The sequence below is a fragment of the Coregonus clupeaformis genome, chromosome 17 (genome assembly GCF_020615455.1).
Source record: "Coregonus clupeaformis isolate EN_2021a chromosome 17, ASM2061545v1, whole genome shotgun sequence".
NCBI lineage: Eukaryota > Metazoa > Chordata > Actinopteri > Salmoniformes > Salmonidae > Coregonus > Coregonus clupeaformis.
This window is the reverse complement of record NC_059208.1, coordinates 70,357,664-70,375,313: the sequence shown is the minus strand read 5'-3', so window position 1 is coordinate 70,375,313 and position 17,650 is coordinate 70,357,664. Positions and strand designations below refer to the sequence as shown.

The 17,650-nt window shown below is 46.2% G+C and overlaps 1 protein-coding gene across 2 annotated transcripts in view; it reads left to right on the top strand.

Annotated features, from left to right (window-relative positions):
- LOC121542923 (myocardin-like) overlaps positions 1-17,373 on the top strand; it is a 64,286-nt gene extending 46,913 nt beyond the window's left edge. The window contains exons 13-15 of one of the 2 annotated variants that reach the window (XM_045226486.1): positions 15,684-15,821; positions 15,953-16,007; positions 16,178-17,373. In XM_045226486.1, coding sequence (XP_045082421.1) covers positions 15,684-15,821; positions 15,953-16,007; positions 16,178-16,605 — 621 coding nt within the window. In that variant the 3' untranslated portion in view covers positions 16,606-17,373. Of the gene's footprint in view, positions 1-15,683; positions 15,828-15,952; positions 16,008-16,177 lie in introns of both variants that reach the window. The other variant, XM_041852552.2, reaches the window with a different exon arrangement.
- The last annotated feature ends 277 nt before the right edge of the window (positions 17,374-17,650 follow it).

Genomic DNA, 17,650 nt, shown 5'->3' with positions numbered 1-17,650 from the left:
ACCAGTCTCTCCTATGCCTGAGTCAGACAGACATATACACCAGTCTCTCCTATACCTGACTCAGAAAGACATATACAGCAGTCTCTCCTATACCTGACTCAGACAAATACACCAGTCTCTCCTATACCTGACACAGACAGACAGATACACCAGTCTCTCCTATACCTGACTCAGACAGATACACCAGTCTCTCCTATACCTGACTCAGACAGATACACCAGACTCTCCTTTGCCTGACTCAGACAGACAGATACAACAGTCACTCCTATACCTGACTCAGACGGATACACTATTCTCTCCTATACCTGACTCAGACAGACAGATACACCAGTCTCTCCTATACCTGACTCAGACAGATACACTAGACTCTCCTATGCCTGACTCAGACAGACAGATACACCAGTCTTTCCTATACCTGACTCAAACAGACAGATACACCAGTCTTTCCTATACCTGACTCAGACAGACAGATACACAAGTCTCTCCTATGCCTGAGTCAGACAGACATAAACACCAGTCTCTCCTATACCTGACTCAGACAGACAGATACACCAGTCTCTCCTATACCTGACTCAGACAAATACACCAGTCTCTCCTATACCTGACACAGACAGACAGATACACCAGTCTCTCCTATACCTGACTCAGACAGATACACAAGTCTCTCCTATACCTGACTCAGACAGACAGATACACCAGTCTTTCCTATACCTGACTCAGACAGACATATACACAAGTCTCTCCTATGCCTGAGTCAGACAGACATATACACCAGTCTCTCCTATACCTGACTCAGACAGACAGATACACAAGTCTTTCCTATACCTGACTCAGACAGATACACCAGTCTCTCCTATACCTGACTCAGACAGATACACTAGACTCTCCTATGCCTGACTCAGACAGACAGATACACCAGTCTCTCCTATACCTGACTCAAACAGACAGATACACCAGTCTTTCCTATACCTGACTCAGACAGACAGATACACAAGTCTCTCCTATGCCTGAGTCAGACAGACATAAACACCAGTCTCTCCTATACCTGACTCAGACAGACAGATACACCAGTCTCTCCTATACCTGACTCAGACAAATACACCAGTCTCTCCTATACCTGACACAGACAGACAGATACACCAGTCTCTCCTATACCTGACTCAGACAGATACACCAGTCTCTCCTATACCTGACTCAGACAGATACACCAGACTCTCCTATGCCTGACTCAGAGAGACAGATACAACAGTCTCTCCTATACCTGACTCAGACGGATACACTAGTCTCTCCTATACCTGACTCAAACAGACAGATACACCAGTCTTTCCTATACCTGACTCAGACAGACAGATACACAAGTCTCTCCTATGCCTGAGTCAAACAGACATAAACACCAGTCTCTCCTATACCTGACTCAGACAGACAGATACACCAGTCTCTCCTATTCCTGACTCAGACAAATACACCAGTCTCTCCTATACCTGACACAGACAGACAGATACACCAGTCTCTCCTATACCTGACTCAGACAGATACACCAGTCTCTCCTATACCTGACTCAGACAGATACACCAGACTCTCCGTTGCCTGACTCAGACAGACAGATACAACAGTCTCTCCTATACCTGACTCAGACGGATACACTAGTCTCTCCTATACCTGACTCAGACAGACAGATACACCAGTCTCTCCTATACCTGACTCAGACAGATACACTAGACTCTCCTAAGCCTGACTCAGACAGACAGATACACCAGTCTCTCCTATACCTGACTCAAACAGACAGATACACCAGTCTTTCCTATACCTGACTCAGACAGACAGATACACAAGTCTCTCCTATGCCTGAGTCAGACAGACATAAACACCAGTCTCTCCTATACCTGACTCAGACAGACAGATACACCAGTCTCTCCTATACCTGACTCAGACAAATACACCAGTCTCTCCTATACCTGACACAGACAGACAGATACACCAGTCTCTCCTATACCTGACTCAGACAGATACACAAGTCTCTCCTATACCTGACTCAAACAGACAGATACACCAGTCTTTCCTATACCTGACTCAGACAGACATATACACAAGTCTCTCCTATGCCTGAGTCAGACAGACATATACACCAGTCTCTCCTATACCTGACTCAGACAGACAGATACACAAGTCTTTCCTATACCTGACTCAGACAGATACACCAGTCTCTCCTATACCTGACTCAGACAGATACACTAGACTCTCCTATGCCTGACTCAGACAGACAGATACACCAGTCTCTCCTATACCTGACTCAAACAGACAGATACACCAGTCTTTCCTATACCTGACTCAGACAGACAGATACACAAGTCTCTCCTATGCCTGAGTCAGACAGACATAAACACCAGTCTCTCCTATACCTGACTCAGACAGACAGATACACCAGTCTCTCCTATACCTGACTCAGACAAATACACCAGTCTCTCCTATACCTGACACAGACCGACAGATACACCAGTCTCTCCTATACCTGACTCAGACAGATACACCAGTCTCTCCTATACCTGACTCAGACAGATACACCAGACTCTCCTATGCCTGACTCAGACAGACAGATACAACAGTCTCTCCTATACCTGACTCAGACAGACAGATACACCAGTCTCTCCTATACCTGACTCAGACAGACAGATATACCAGTCTCTCATATACCTGACTCAGACAGATACACCAGTCTCTCCTATACCTGACTCAGACAGACATATACACCAGTCTCTCCAATACCTGACAGACAGACAGATACACCAGTCTCTCCTATACCTGACTCAGACAGATACACCCGTCTTTCCTATACCTGACTCAGACAGACAGATACACCAGTCTCTCCTATGCCTGAGTCAGACAGACATATACACCAGTCTCTCCTATACCTGACTCAGAGAGCCATATACACCAGTCTCTCCTATACCTGACTCAGACAGACAGATACACCAGTCTCTCCTATACCTGACTCAGACAGACAGATACACCAGTCTCTCCTATACCTGACTCAGACAGACAGATACACCAGTCTCTCCTATACCTGACTCAGACAGACAGATACACCAGTCTCTCCTATACCTGACTCAGACAAACAGATACACCAATCTCTCCTACACCTGACTCAGACAGATACACCAGACTCTCCTATGCGTGACTCAGACAGACAGATACACCAGTCTCTCCTATACCTGACTCAGACAGACAGTTACACCAGTCTCTCCTATACCGGACTCAGACGGATACACCAGTCTCTCATATACCTGACTCAGACAGACAGATACACCAGTTTCTCCTATACCTGACTCAGACAGATACACAAGTCTCTCCTATACCTGACTCAAACAGACAGATACACCAGTCTTTCCTATATCTGACTCAGACAGACATATACACAAGTCTCTCCTATGCCTGAGTCAGACAGACATATACACCAGTCTCTCCTATACCTGACTCAGACAGACAGATACACAAGTCTCTCCTATACCTGACTCAGACAGATACACCAGTCTCTCCTATACCTGACTCAGACAGATACACTAGACTCTCCTAAGCCTGACTCAGACAGACAGATACACCAGTCTCTCCTATACCTGACTCAAACAGACAGATACACCAGTCTTTCCTATACCTGACTCAGACAGACAGATACACAAGTCTCTCCTATGCCTGAGTCAGACAGACATAAACACCAGTCTCTCCTATACCTGACTCAGACAGACAGATACACCAGTCTCTCCTATACCTGACTCAGACAAATACACCAGTCTCTCCTATACCTGACACAGACAGACAGATACACCAGTCTCTCCTATACCTGACTCAGACAGATACACAAGTCTCTCCTATACCTGACTCAAACAGACAGATACACCAGTCTTTCCTATACCTGACTCAGACAGACATATACACAAGTCTCTCCTATGCCTGAGTCAGACAGACATATACACCAGTCTCTCCTATACCTGACTCAGACAGACAGATACACAAGTCTTTCCTATACCTGACTCAGACAGATACACCAGTCTCTCCTATACCTGACTCAGACAGATACACTAGACTCTCCTATGCCTGACTCAGACAGACAGATACACCAGTCTCTCCTATACCTGACTCAAACAGACAGATACACCAGTCTTTCCTATACCTGACTCAGACAGACAGATACACAAGTCTCTCCTATGCCTGAGTCAGACAGACATAAACACCAGTCTCTCCTATACCTGACTCAGACAGACAGATACACCAGTCTCTCCTATACCTGACTCAGACAAATACACCAGTCTCTCCTATACCTGACACAGACCGACAGATACACCAGTCTCTCCTATACCTGACTCAGACAGATACACCAGTCTCTCCTATACCTGACTCAGACAGATACACCAGACTCTCCTATGCCTGACTCAGACAGACAGATACAACAGTCTCTCCTATACCTGACTCAGACAGACAGATACACCAGTCTCTCCTATACCTGACTCAGACAGACAGATATACCAGTCTCTCCTATACCTGACTCAGACAGATACACCAGTCTCTCCTATACCTGACTCAGACAGACATATACACCAGTCTCTCCTATACCTGACTCAGACAGACAGATACACCAGTCTCTCCTATACCTGACTCCGACAGATACACCCGTCTTTCCTATACCTGACTCAGACAGACAGATACACCAGTCTCTCCTATGCCTGAGTCAGACAGACATAAACACCAGTCTCTCCTATACCTGACTCAGACAGACAGATACACCAGTCTCTCCTATACCTGACTCAGACAAATACACCAGTCTCTCCTATACCTGACACAGACAGACAGATACACCAGTCTCTCCTATACCTGACTCAGACAGATACACCAGTCTCTCCTATACCTGACTCAGACAGATACACCAGACTCTCCTTTGCCTGACTCAGACAGACAGATACAACAGTCTCTCCTATACCTGACTCAGACGGATACACTAGTCTCTCCTATACCTGACTCAGACAGACAGATACACCAGTCTCTCCTATACCTGACTCAGACAGATACACTAGACTCTCCTATGCCTGACTCAGACAGACAGATACACCAGTCTCTCCTATACCTGACTCAAACAGACAGATACACCAGTCTTTCCTATACCTGACTCAGACAGACAGATACACAAGTCTCTCCTATGCCTGAGTCAGACAGACATAAACACCAGTCTCTCCTATACCTGACTCAGACAGACAGTTACACCAGTCTCTCCTATACCTGACTCAGACAAATACACCAGTCTCTCCTATACCTGACACAGACAGACAGATACACCAGTCTCTCCTATACCTGACTCAGACAGATACACAAGTCTCTCCTATACCTGACTCAAACAGACAGATACACCAGTCTTTCCTATACCTGACTCAGACAGACATATACACAAGTCTCTCCTATGCCTGAGTCAGACAGACATATACACCAGTCTCTCCTATACCTGACTCAGACAGACAGATACACAAGTCTTTCCTATACCTGACTCAGACAGATACACCAGTCTCTCCTATACCTGACTCAGACAGATACACTAGACTCTCCTATGCCTGACTCAGACAGACAGATACACCAGTCTCTCCTATACCTGACTCAAACAGACAGATACACCAGTCTTTCCTATACCTGACTCAGACAGACAAATACACAAGTCTCTCCTATGCCTGAGTCAGACAGACATAAACACCAGTCTCTCCTATACCTGACTCAGACAGACAGATACACCAGTCTCTCCTATACCTGACTCAGACAAATACACCAGTCTCTCCTATACCTGACACAGACAGACAGATACACCAGTATCTCCTATACCTGACTCAGACAGATACACCAGTCTCTCCTATACCTGACTCAGACAGATACACCAGACTCTCCTATGCCTGACTCAGACAGACAGATACAACAGTCTCTCCTATACCTGACTCAGACGGATACACTAGTCTCTCCTATACCTGACTCAAACAGACAGATACACCAGTCTTTCCTATACCTGACTCAGACAGACAGATACACAAGTCTCTCCTATGCCTGAGTCAGACAGACATAAACACCAGTCTCTCCTATACCTGACTCAGACAGACAGATACACCAGTCTCTCCTATACCTGACTCAGACAAATACACCAGTCTCTCCTATACCTGACACAGACAGACAGATACACCAGTCTCTCCTATACCTGACTCAGACAGATACACCAGTCTCTCCTATACCTGACTCAGACAGATACACCAGACTCTCCGTTGCCTGACTCAGACAGACAGATACAACAGTCTCTCCTATACCTGACTCAGACGGATACACTAGTCTCTCCTATACCTGACTCAGACAGACAGATACACCAGTCTCTTCTATACCTGACTCAGACAGATACACTAGACTCTCCTATGCCTGACTCAGACAGACAGATACACCAGTCTCTCCTATACCTGACTCAAACAGACAGATACACCAGTCTTTCCTATACCTGACTCAGACAGACAGATACACAAGTCTCTCCTATGCCTGAGTCAGACAGACATAAACACCAGTCTCTCCTATACCTGACTCAGACAGACAGATACACCAGTCTCTCCTATACCTGACTCAGACAAATACACCAGTCTCTCCTATACCTGACACAGACAGACAGATACACCAGTCTCTCCTATACCTGACTCAGACAGATACACAAGTCTCTCCTATACCTGACTCAAACAGACAGATACACCAGTCTTTCCTATACCTGACTCAGACAGACATATACACAAGTCTCTCCTATGCCTGAGTCAGACAGACATATACACCAGTCTCTCCTATACCTGACTCAGACAGACAGATACACAAGTCTTTCCCTATACCTGACTCAGACAGATACACCAGTCTCTCCTATACCTGACTCAGACAGATACACTAGACTCTCCTATGCCTGACTCAGACAGACAGATACACCAGTCTCTCCTATACCTGACTCAAACAGACAGATACACCAGTCTTTCCTATACCTGACTCAGACAGACAGATACACAAGTCTCTCCTATGCCTGAGTCAGACAGACATAAACACCAGTCTCTCCTATACCTGACTCGGACAGACAGATACACCAGTCTCTCCTATACCTGACTCAGACAAATACACCAGTCTCTCCTATACCTGACACAGACAGACAGATACACCAGTCTCTCCTATACCTGACTCAGACAGATACACCAGTCTCTCCTATACCTGACTCAGACAGATACACCAGACTCTCCTATGCCAGACTCAGACAGACAGATACAACAGTCTCTCCTATACCTGACTCAGACAGACAGATACACCAGTCTCTCCTATACCTGACTCAGACAGACAGATATACCAGTCTCTCATATACCTGACTCAGACAGATACACCAGTCTCTCCTATACCTGACTCAGACAGACATATACACCAGTCTCTCCTATACCTGACTCAGACAGACAGATACACCAGTCTCTCCTATACCTGACTCCGACAGATACACCCGTCTTTCCTATACCTGACTCAGACAGACAGATACACCAGTCTCTCCTATGCCTGAGTCAGACAGACATATACACCAGTCTCTCCTATACCTGACTCAGAAAGACATATACAGCAGTCTCTCCTATACCTGACTCAGACAGACATATACACCAGTCTCTCCTATACCTGACTCAGACAGACAGATACACCAGTCTCTCCTATACCTGACTCAGACAGACAGATACACCAGTCTCTCCTATACCTGACTCAGACAGACAGATACACCAGTCTCTCCTATACCTGACTCAGACAAACAGATACACCAATCTCTCCTACACCTGACTCAGACAGATACACCAGACTCTCCTATGCGTGACTCAGACAGACAGATACACCAGTCTCTCCTATACCTGACTCAGACAGACAGTTACACCAGTCTCTCCTATACCGGACTCAGACGGATACACCAGTCTCTCCTATACCTGACTCAGAAAGACAGATACACCAGTTTCTCCTATACCTGACTCAGACAGATACACAAGTCTCTCCTATACCTGACTCAAACAGACAGATACACCAGTCTTTCCTATATCTGACTCAGACAGACATATACACAAGTCTCTCCTATGCCTGAGTCAGACAGACATATACACCAGTCTCTCCTATACCTGACTCAGACAGACAGATACACAAGTCTCTCCTATACCTGACTCAGACAGATACACCAGTCTCTCCTATACCTGACTCAGACAGATACACCAGACTCTCCTATGCCTGACTCAGACAGACAGATACAACAGTCTCTCCTATACCTGACTCAGACGGATACACTAGTCTCTCCTATACCTGACTCAGACAGACAGATACACCAGTCTCTCCTATACCTGACTCAGACAGACAGATATACCAGTCTTTCCTATACCTGACTCAGACAGACAGATACACAAGTCTCTCCTATGCCTGAGTCAGACAGACATAAACACCAGTCTCTCCTATACCTGACTCAGACAGACAGATACACCAGTCTCTCCTATACCTGACTCAGACAAATACACCAGTCTCTCCTATACCTGACACAGACAGACAGATACACCAGTCTCTCCTATACCTGACTCAGACAGATACACAAGTCTCTCCTATACCTGACTCAAACAGACAGATACACCAGTCTTTCCTATACCTGACTCAGACAGACATATACACAAGTCTCTCCTATGCCTGAGTCAGACAGACATATACACCAGTCTCTCCTATACCTGACTCAGACAGACAGATACACAAGTCTCTCCTATACCTGACTCAGACAGATACACCAGTCTCTCATATACCTGACTCAGACAGATACACTAGACTCTCCTATGCCTGACTCAGACAGACAGATACACCAGTCTCTCCCATACCTGACTCAAACAGACAGATACACCAGTCTTTCCTATACCTGACTCAGACAGACAGATACACAAGTCTCTCCTATGCCTGAGTCAGACAGACATAAACACCAGTCTCTCCTATACCTGACTCAGACAGACAGATACACCAGTCTCTCCTATACCTGACTCAGACAAATACACCAGTCTCTCCTATACCTGACACAGACAGACAGATACACCAGTCTCTCCTATACCTGACTCAGACAGATACACCAGTCTCTCCTATACCTGACTCAGACAGATACACCAGACTCTCCTATGCCTGACTCAGACAGACAGATACAACAGTCTCTCCTATATCTGACTCAGACGGATACACTAGTCTCTCCTATACCTGACTCAGACAGACAGATACACCAGTCTCTCCTATACCTGACTCAGACAGACAGATATACCAGTCTCTCATATACCTGACTCAGACAGATACACCAGTCTCTCCTATACCTGACTCAGACAGACATATACACCAGTCTCTCCTATACCTGACTCAGACAGACAGATACACCAGTCTCTCATATACCTGACTCAGACAGATACACCAGTCTCTCCTATACCTGACTCAGACAGACAGATACACAAGTCTCTCCTATACCTGACTTGACAGATACACATGACTCTCCTATACCTGACTCAAACAGACAGATACACCAGTCTCTCCTATACCTGACTCAGAGAGACAGATACACCAGTCTCTCCTATACCTGACTAGGACGGATACACCAGTCTCTCCTATAACTGACTCAGACAGACATATACACCAGTCTCTCCTATGTCTGACTCAGACAGACATATACAACTGTCTCTCCTATACCTGACTCAGACAGACAGATACACCAGTCTCTCCTATACCTGTCTCAGACAGATACACCAGTCTCTCCTATACCTGATTCAGACATACATATACACCAGTCTCTCCTATACCTGACTTAGACAGACATATACACCAGTCTCTCATATAACTGACTCAGACAGACAGATACACCAGTCTCTCCTATACCTGACTCAGACAGACAGATACACCAGTCTCTCCTATACCTGACTCAGACAGACAGATACACCCGTCTTTCCTATACCTGACTCAGACAGACAGATACACCAGTCTCTCCTATGCCTGAGGCAGACAGACATATACACCAGTCTCTCCTATACCTGACTCAGACAGACAGATACACCAGTCTCTCCTATACCTGACTCAGACAGACAGATACACCAGTCTCTCCAATACCTGACTCAGACAGACAGATACACCAGTCTCTCCTATACCTGACTCAGACAGACAGATACACCAGTCTCTCCTATACCTGACTCAGACAGATACACCAGTCTCTCCTATACCTGACTCAGACAAACATATAAACCAGTCTCTCCTATACCTGACTCAGACAGACAGATACACCAGTCTCTCCAATACCTGACTCAGACAGACAGATACACCAGTCTCTCCTATACCTGACTCAGACAGACAGATACACCAGTCTCTCCTATACCTGACTCAGACAGACAGATACTCCAGTCTCTCCTATACCAGACTCAGACAAACAGATACACCAGTCTCTCCTACACCTGACTCAGACAGATACACCAGACTCTCCTATGCGTGACTCAGACAGACATTTACACCAGTCTCTCCTATACCTGACTCAGAAAGACAGATACACCAGTTTCTCCTATACCTGACTCAGACAGATACACCAGTCTCTCCTATACCTGACTCAAACAGACAGATACACCAGTCTTTCCTATACCTGACTCAGACAGACAGATACACAAGTCTCTCCTATGCCTGAGTCAGACAGACATATACACCAGTCTCTCCTATACCTGACTCAGACAGACAGATACACAAGTCTCTCCTATACCTGACTCAGACAGATACACCAGTCTCTCCTATACCTGACTCAGACAGATACACTAGACTCTCCTATGCCTGACTCAGACAGACAGATACAACTGTCTCTCCTATACCTGACTCAGACGGATACACTAGTCTCTCCTATACCTGACTCAGACAGACAGATACACCAGTCTCTCCTATACCTGACTCAAACAGATACACCAGTCTCTCCTATACCTGACTCAGACAGATACACCAGACTCTCCTATGCCTGACTCAGACAGACAGATACAACAGTCTCTCATATACCTAACTCAGACGGATACACTAGTCTCTCCTATACCTGACTCAGACAGACATATACACCATTCTCTCATATACCTGACTCAGACAGATACACCAGTCTCTCCTATACCTGACTCAGACAGACAGATACACAAGTCTCTCCTATACCTGACTCAGACAGATACACCAGACTCTCCTATACCTGACTCAGACAGACAGATACACCAGACTCTCCTATACCTGACTCAGACAGAGAGATACACCAGTCTCTCCTATACCTGACTAGGACGGATACACCAGTCTCTCCTATAACTGACTCAGACAGACATATACACCAGTCTCTCCTATGCCTGACTCAGACAGACATATACACCTGTCTCTCCTATACCTGACTCAGACAGACAGATACACCAGTCTCTCCTATACCTGTCTCAGACAGATAAACTAGTCTCTCCTATGCCTGACTCGAACAGACAGATACACCAGTCTCTCTTGTACCTGACTCAGACAGACAGATATACCAGTCTCTCCTATACCTGACTCAGACAGATACACCAGTCTCTCCTATACCTGACTCAGACAGACATATACACCAGTCTCTCCTATACCTGACTCAGACAGACAGATACACCAGTCTCTCCTATACCTGACTCAGACAGATACAACAGTCTCACCTATACCTGACTCAGACAGACAGATACACCAGTCTCTCCTATACCTGACTCAGACAGACAGATACACCAGTCTCTCTTATACCTGACTAGGACGGATACACCAGTCTCTCCTATAGCTGACTCAGACAGACATATACATCAGTCTCTCCTATACCTGACTCAGACAGACATATACACCAGTCTCTCCTATACCTGACTCAGACAGACAGATACACCAGTCTCTCCTATACCTGACTCAGACAGATACACCAGTCTCACCTATACCTGACTCAGACAGACAGATACACCAGTCTCTCCTATATCTGACTCAGACAGATACACCAGTCTCTCCTATACCTGACTCAGACAGATACACAAGTCTCTCCTATACCTGACTCAGACAGATACACCAGTCTCTCCTATACCTGACTCAGACAGACAGCTACACCAGTCTCTCCTATACCTGACTCAGACTGATACACCAGTCTCTCCCATACCTGACTCAGACAGACATATACACCAGTCTCTCCTATACCTGTATCAGACGGACATATACACCAGTCTCTCCTATACCTGACTCAGACAGAGAGATACACCAGTCTCTCCTATACCTGACTCAGACAGATACAACAGTCTCTCCTATACCTGACTCAGACAGACAGAATTACCAGTCTCTCCTATACCTGACTCAGACAGATACACCAGTCTTTCCTATACCTGACTCAGACAGACAGATACACTAGTATCTCCTATACCTGACTCAGACAGATACACCAGTATCTCCTATACCTGACTCAGACAGACAGATACACAAGTCTCTCCTATACCTGACTCAGAGAGATACACCAGACTCTCCTATACCTGACTCAGAGAGACAGATACACCAGTCTCTCCTATACCTGACTCAGACAGACAGATACACCAGTCTCTCCTATACCTGACTAGGACGGATACATCAGTCTCTCCTATACCTGACTCAGACAGACATATACACCAGGCTCTCCTATACCTGACTCAGACAGACATATACACCAGTCTCTCCTATACCTGACTCAGACAGACAGATACATCAGTCTCTCCTATACCTGACTCAGACAGATACACCAGTCTCACCTATACCTGACTCACACAGATACACCAGTCTCTCCTATACCTGACTCAAACAGACAGATACACCAGTCTTTCCTATATCTGACTTAGACAGACAGATACACCAGTCTCTCCTATGCCTGAGTCAGACAGACAGATACACCAGTCTCTCCTATACCTGACTCAGACAGATACACCAGTCTCTCCTATACCTGACACAGACAGACAGATACACCAGTCTCTCTTATACCTGACTCAGACAGATACACCAGTCTCTCTTATACCTGACTCAGACAGATACACCAGTCTCTCCTATGCCTGACTCAGACTGACAGATACACCAGTGTCTCCTATACCTGACTCAGACAGACATATACACCAGTCTCTCCTATACCTGACTCAGACAGACATATACACCAGTCTCTCATATACCTGACTCAGACAGACAGATACACCAGTCTCTCCTATACCTGACTCAGACAGACAGATACACCAGTCTCTCCTATACCTGACTCAAACACAGATACACCAGTCTTTCCTATACCTGACTCAGACAGACAGATACACCAGTCTCTCCTATGCCTGAGTCAGACAGACAGATACACCAGTCTCTCCTATACCTGACTCAGACAGACAGATATACCAGTCTCTCCTATACCTGACTCAGACAGATACACCAGTCTCTCCTATACCTGACACAGACAGACAGATACACCAGTCTCTCCTATACCTGACTCAGACAGATACACCAGTCTCTCCTATACATGACTCAGACTGACATATACACCTGTCTCTCCTATACCTGACTCAGACAGACAGATACACCAGTCTCTCCTATACCTGACTCAGACAGATACACCAGTCTCTCCTATGCTTGACTCACACAGACAGATACACCAGTCTCTCTTATACCTGACTCAGACAGACAGATACACCAGTCTCTCCTATACCTGACTCAGACAGACAGATACACCAGTCTCTCCTATACCTGACTCAAACACAGATACACCAGTATTTCCTATACCTGACTCAGACAGACAGATACACCAGTCTCTCCTATGCCTGAGTCAGACAGACAGATACACCAGTCTCTCCTATACCTGACTCAGACAGATACACCAGTCTCTCCTATACCTGACACAGACAGACAGATACACCTGTCTCTCCTATACCTGACTCAGACAGATACACCAGTCTCTCCTATACATGACTCAGACTGACATATACACCTGTCTCTCCTATACCTGACTCAGACAGACAGATACACCAGTCTCTCCTATACCTGACTCAGACAGATACACCAGTCTCTCCTATGCTTGACTCAGACAGACATATACACCTGTCTCTCCTATACCTGACTCAGACAGACAGATACACCAGTCTCTCCTATGCTTGACTCACACAGACAGATACACCAGTCTCTCCTATACCTGACTCAGACAGACAGATACACCAGTCTCTCCTATACCTGACTCAGACAGACAGATACACCAGTCTCTCCTATGCCTGACTCAGACAGACATATACACCAGTCTCTCCTATACCGTACTCAGACAGACAGATACACCTGTCTCTCCTATACATGACTCAAACAGACAGATACACCAGTCTCTCCTATGCCTGACTCAGACAGACAGATACACCAGTCTCTCCTATTCCTGACTCAGACAGACAGATACAACAGTCTCTCCTATACCTGACTCAGACAGATACACCAGTCTCTCCTATACCTGACTCAGACAGACATATACACCAGTCTCTCCTATACCTGACTCAGACAGACATATACAACAGTCTCTCATATACCTGACTCAGACAGACAGATACACCAGTCTCTCCTATACCTGACTCAGACAGACAGATACACCAGTATCTCCTATACCTGACTCAGACAGACATATACACCAGTCTCTCCTATACCTGACTCAGACAGACAGATACACCAGTCTCTCCTATACCTGACTCAGACAGACAGATACACCAGTCTCTCCTATACCTGACTCAGACAGACAGATACACCAGTCTCTCCTATACCTGACTCAGACAGACAGAAACAACAGTCTCTCATATACCTAACTCAGACAGACAGATACACCAGTCTCTCCTATACCTGACTCAGACAGACAGATACACCAGTCTCTCCTATACTTGAATCAGACAGACAGATACACCAGTCTCTCCGATACCTCACTCAGACAGACAGATACACCAGTCTCTCCTATACCTGACTCAGACAGACAGATACACCAGTCTCTCCTATACCTGACTCAGACAGACAGAAATAACAGTCTCTCCTATACCTGACTTAGACAGACAGATACACCAGTCTCTCCTATACCTGACTCAGACAGACAGATACCCCAGTCTCTCCTATACTTGAATCAGACAGACATATACACCAGTCTCTCCTATACCTGACTCAGACAGACAGATACACCAGTCTCTCCTATACCTGACTCCGACAGACAGAAACACCAGTCTCTCCTATGCCTGACTCAGACAGACAGATACACCAGTCTCTCCTATACCTGACTCAGACAGACAGATACACCAGTCTCTCCTATACCTGACTCAGACAGATACACCAGTCTCTCCTATACCTGACTCAGACATACAGATACACCAGTCTCTCCTATACCTGACTCAGACAGACAGATACACCAGTCTCTCCTATACCTGACTCAGGTAGACAGATACACCAGTCTCTCCTATACTTGACTCACCACACCACAATAAACTTCATATAGGTACAGTACTATATCATCCACAAGATTGAACTGAGACAGTGCACCACATCACTGTGATTTTAGCTTACTATTTACACTATTCACCGGTAAATACAGTATAGCTTCATACAGTATTTACAATTATCCTCCTCCACTTTCCAATCAGTCGTTCTGCTGCCAGCCGTGTGACGTGATTGGCCAGGACTTTGAGCTGCCCATGCAGATCACAGCCAGTCCCATACAAGCCTCACCCAGCGTCCGCAGTCTGGAGGAGGAGCTGCAGGAGGCCATTAACAGAGTACTGGTCAGTGTGAGTGTGTGTGAGTGTGTGTGTGTAAATTAGAGTCACTGCTGACATTCATTGTATTGTGTAAAAGGTGACCCTGTCAAGTAAACCGTTGAGTGAATTCCCTGTCTCTGTCCTGCCCTCCTTAGATGGACCCCAGTCAGTCAATAGATGACATTCTGGATGAACCTACCATCTGTGTGGGTGAGTGGATAGCTCTCTGGCCTCTTAACAATGACACTTTACAGTTCCGAATTCACCAAGACTGGTCATGGATAATGACAGGCTTTTGTTCCAGCCCAGCACTAAATACTAACATCTAAGATATTGATGATTTGTCTACTGATCAATATTGCCTTCCCCGTCTCTTCTAGACTCCCACTCCTCCTCTGTCTCAGAGCTCCAATCCCCTGTCACTATCCTCCCTAGCCCCTCCCCTCCTCCCCAAACAGACCAATCCCAGCCCTTCCGTTGTCATTCAAAGGATGACAACTTCCTCTCCTCTCCTCTCTGCTCCTCCCTCCTGCTGGAGCTCCCGCCGTCGCCTTCGACAATGGGTCCCCGCCAAGCCGCCCCACCCCCTCTCCCTCCCTCCATCTGTACTTCCCCCCCGCCTCCCACTGTGACCTCACGGAAGAGGCGGGCTCAGGCAACCTTTGACCCTGGTGATTGGTTGGAGTCGCTGACCTCTGGACAACGACCTCTCAGTCCTCCATCCGCCCCATTCGTTGAGACCGACTTTGGCCTCAATTCGGATCTGAATGTCAACCGAGCATTGGATCTCATGGTGGAGCAGTGGTGAAGGTCTTAGGTGGACTGAGCGTCAGTGTGTGTGTGTGTGTGTTAGTCAGACATCAACATACACCTCCCAAACAAAGGGAACAGATTTGTGAATGTCCATCCATCAATCCATCTGTCCACTTTGAGTGAATAGTCTGTTTGAGAGAGGTGACTGCAGGTCTGTACTCCACGCAATGTCGAGAGACAGATGCTACTGCATTGGAAGAGATGAAAAAAGACTGAGTTGCATTGGTGGAACAATAACTGGCAGAGTGAATCACACACATACACACACACACACACACACAAACATTGGGTCCTGTTCAATTAAAAATAGGCAAATACAACAAATGAACAATGCATATTTGGAGTCACACACAATACAACACATTGTTTACAGTGGGAAACACAAAGAAACCAAGTTGCATATTAATTCCGACATGCCTTCTCGCTGTGCAGGGACTAGTATGTTGTATCTGACTTACACGGTATCTCAGAGACCTGGTGCTGGGTTGGCTTGAACAGGGCCCCTAGTGTTCCCCCAGCCACAGTCATTGAGTCCTAGTCATTAAAGGCCATTAAAGCCAGACTGGGCAGACAGACAGGGCATACAGCTTGTCCATGTCTCCAGACCTTTCCCCTAGTGCCAGACACACAGTCGGCATGTGGAGAGAGAGAGCTGGCAGACACTACACAACCCTTACAGGGAAGTGTACGTGTGTCTCTGTGTGTATGTGTGTGTGTGTGTGTGTGTGTATGTGTGTGTGTGTGTGTGTGTGTGTGTGTGTGTGTGTGTGTGTGTTTGTGCACACCTGGCTGCTTCTGTTTGTGTAGGTGTGTGTGTGTGTGTGTGATATTCACGCACACCCCCATTGTATATTTATCTGAATTGTTGCCAAATATACTTGTAGCTACTTGTTTGTGTACACTAAGTGTGCAATGTCTCTAAGTAATTATTTACTACGGTTGATCTGTAAGAGAGAGAGAGAGAGGAGAGAGAGAGAGAGAGAGGAGAGAGAGAGAGAGACTCTGCTTCTACATTTTGTGCCTATTTTAATTGTGGTCTC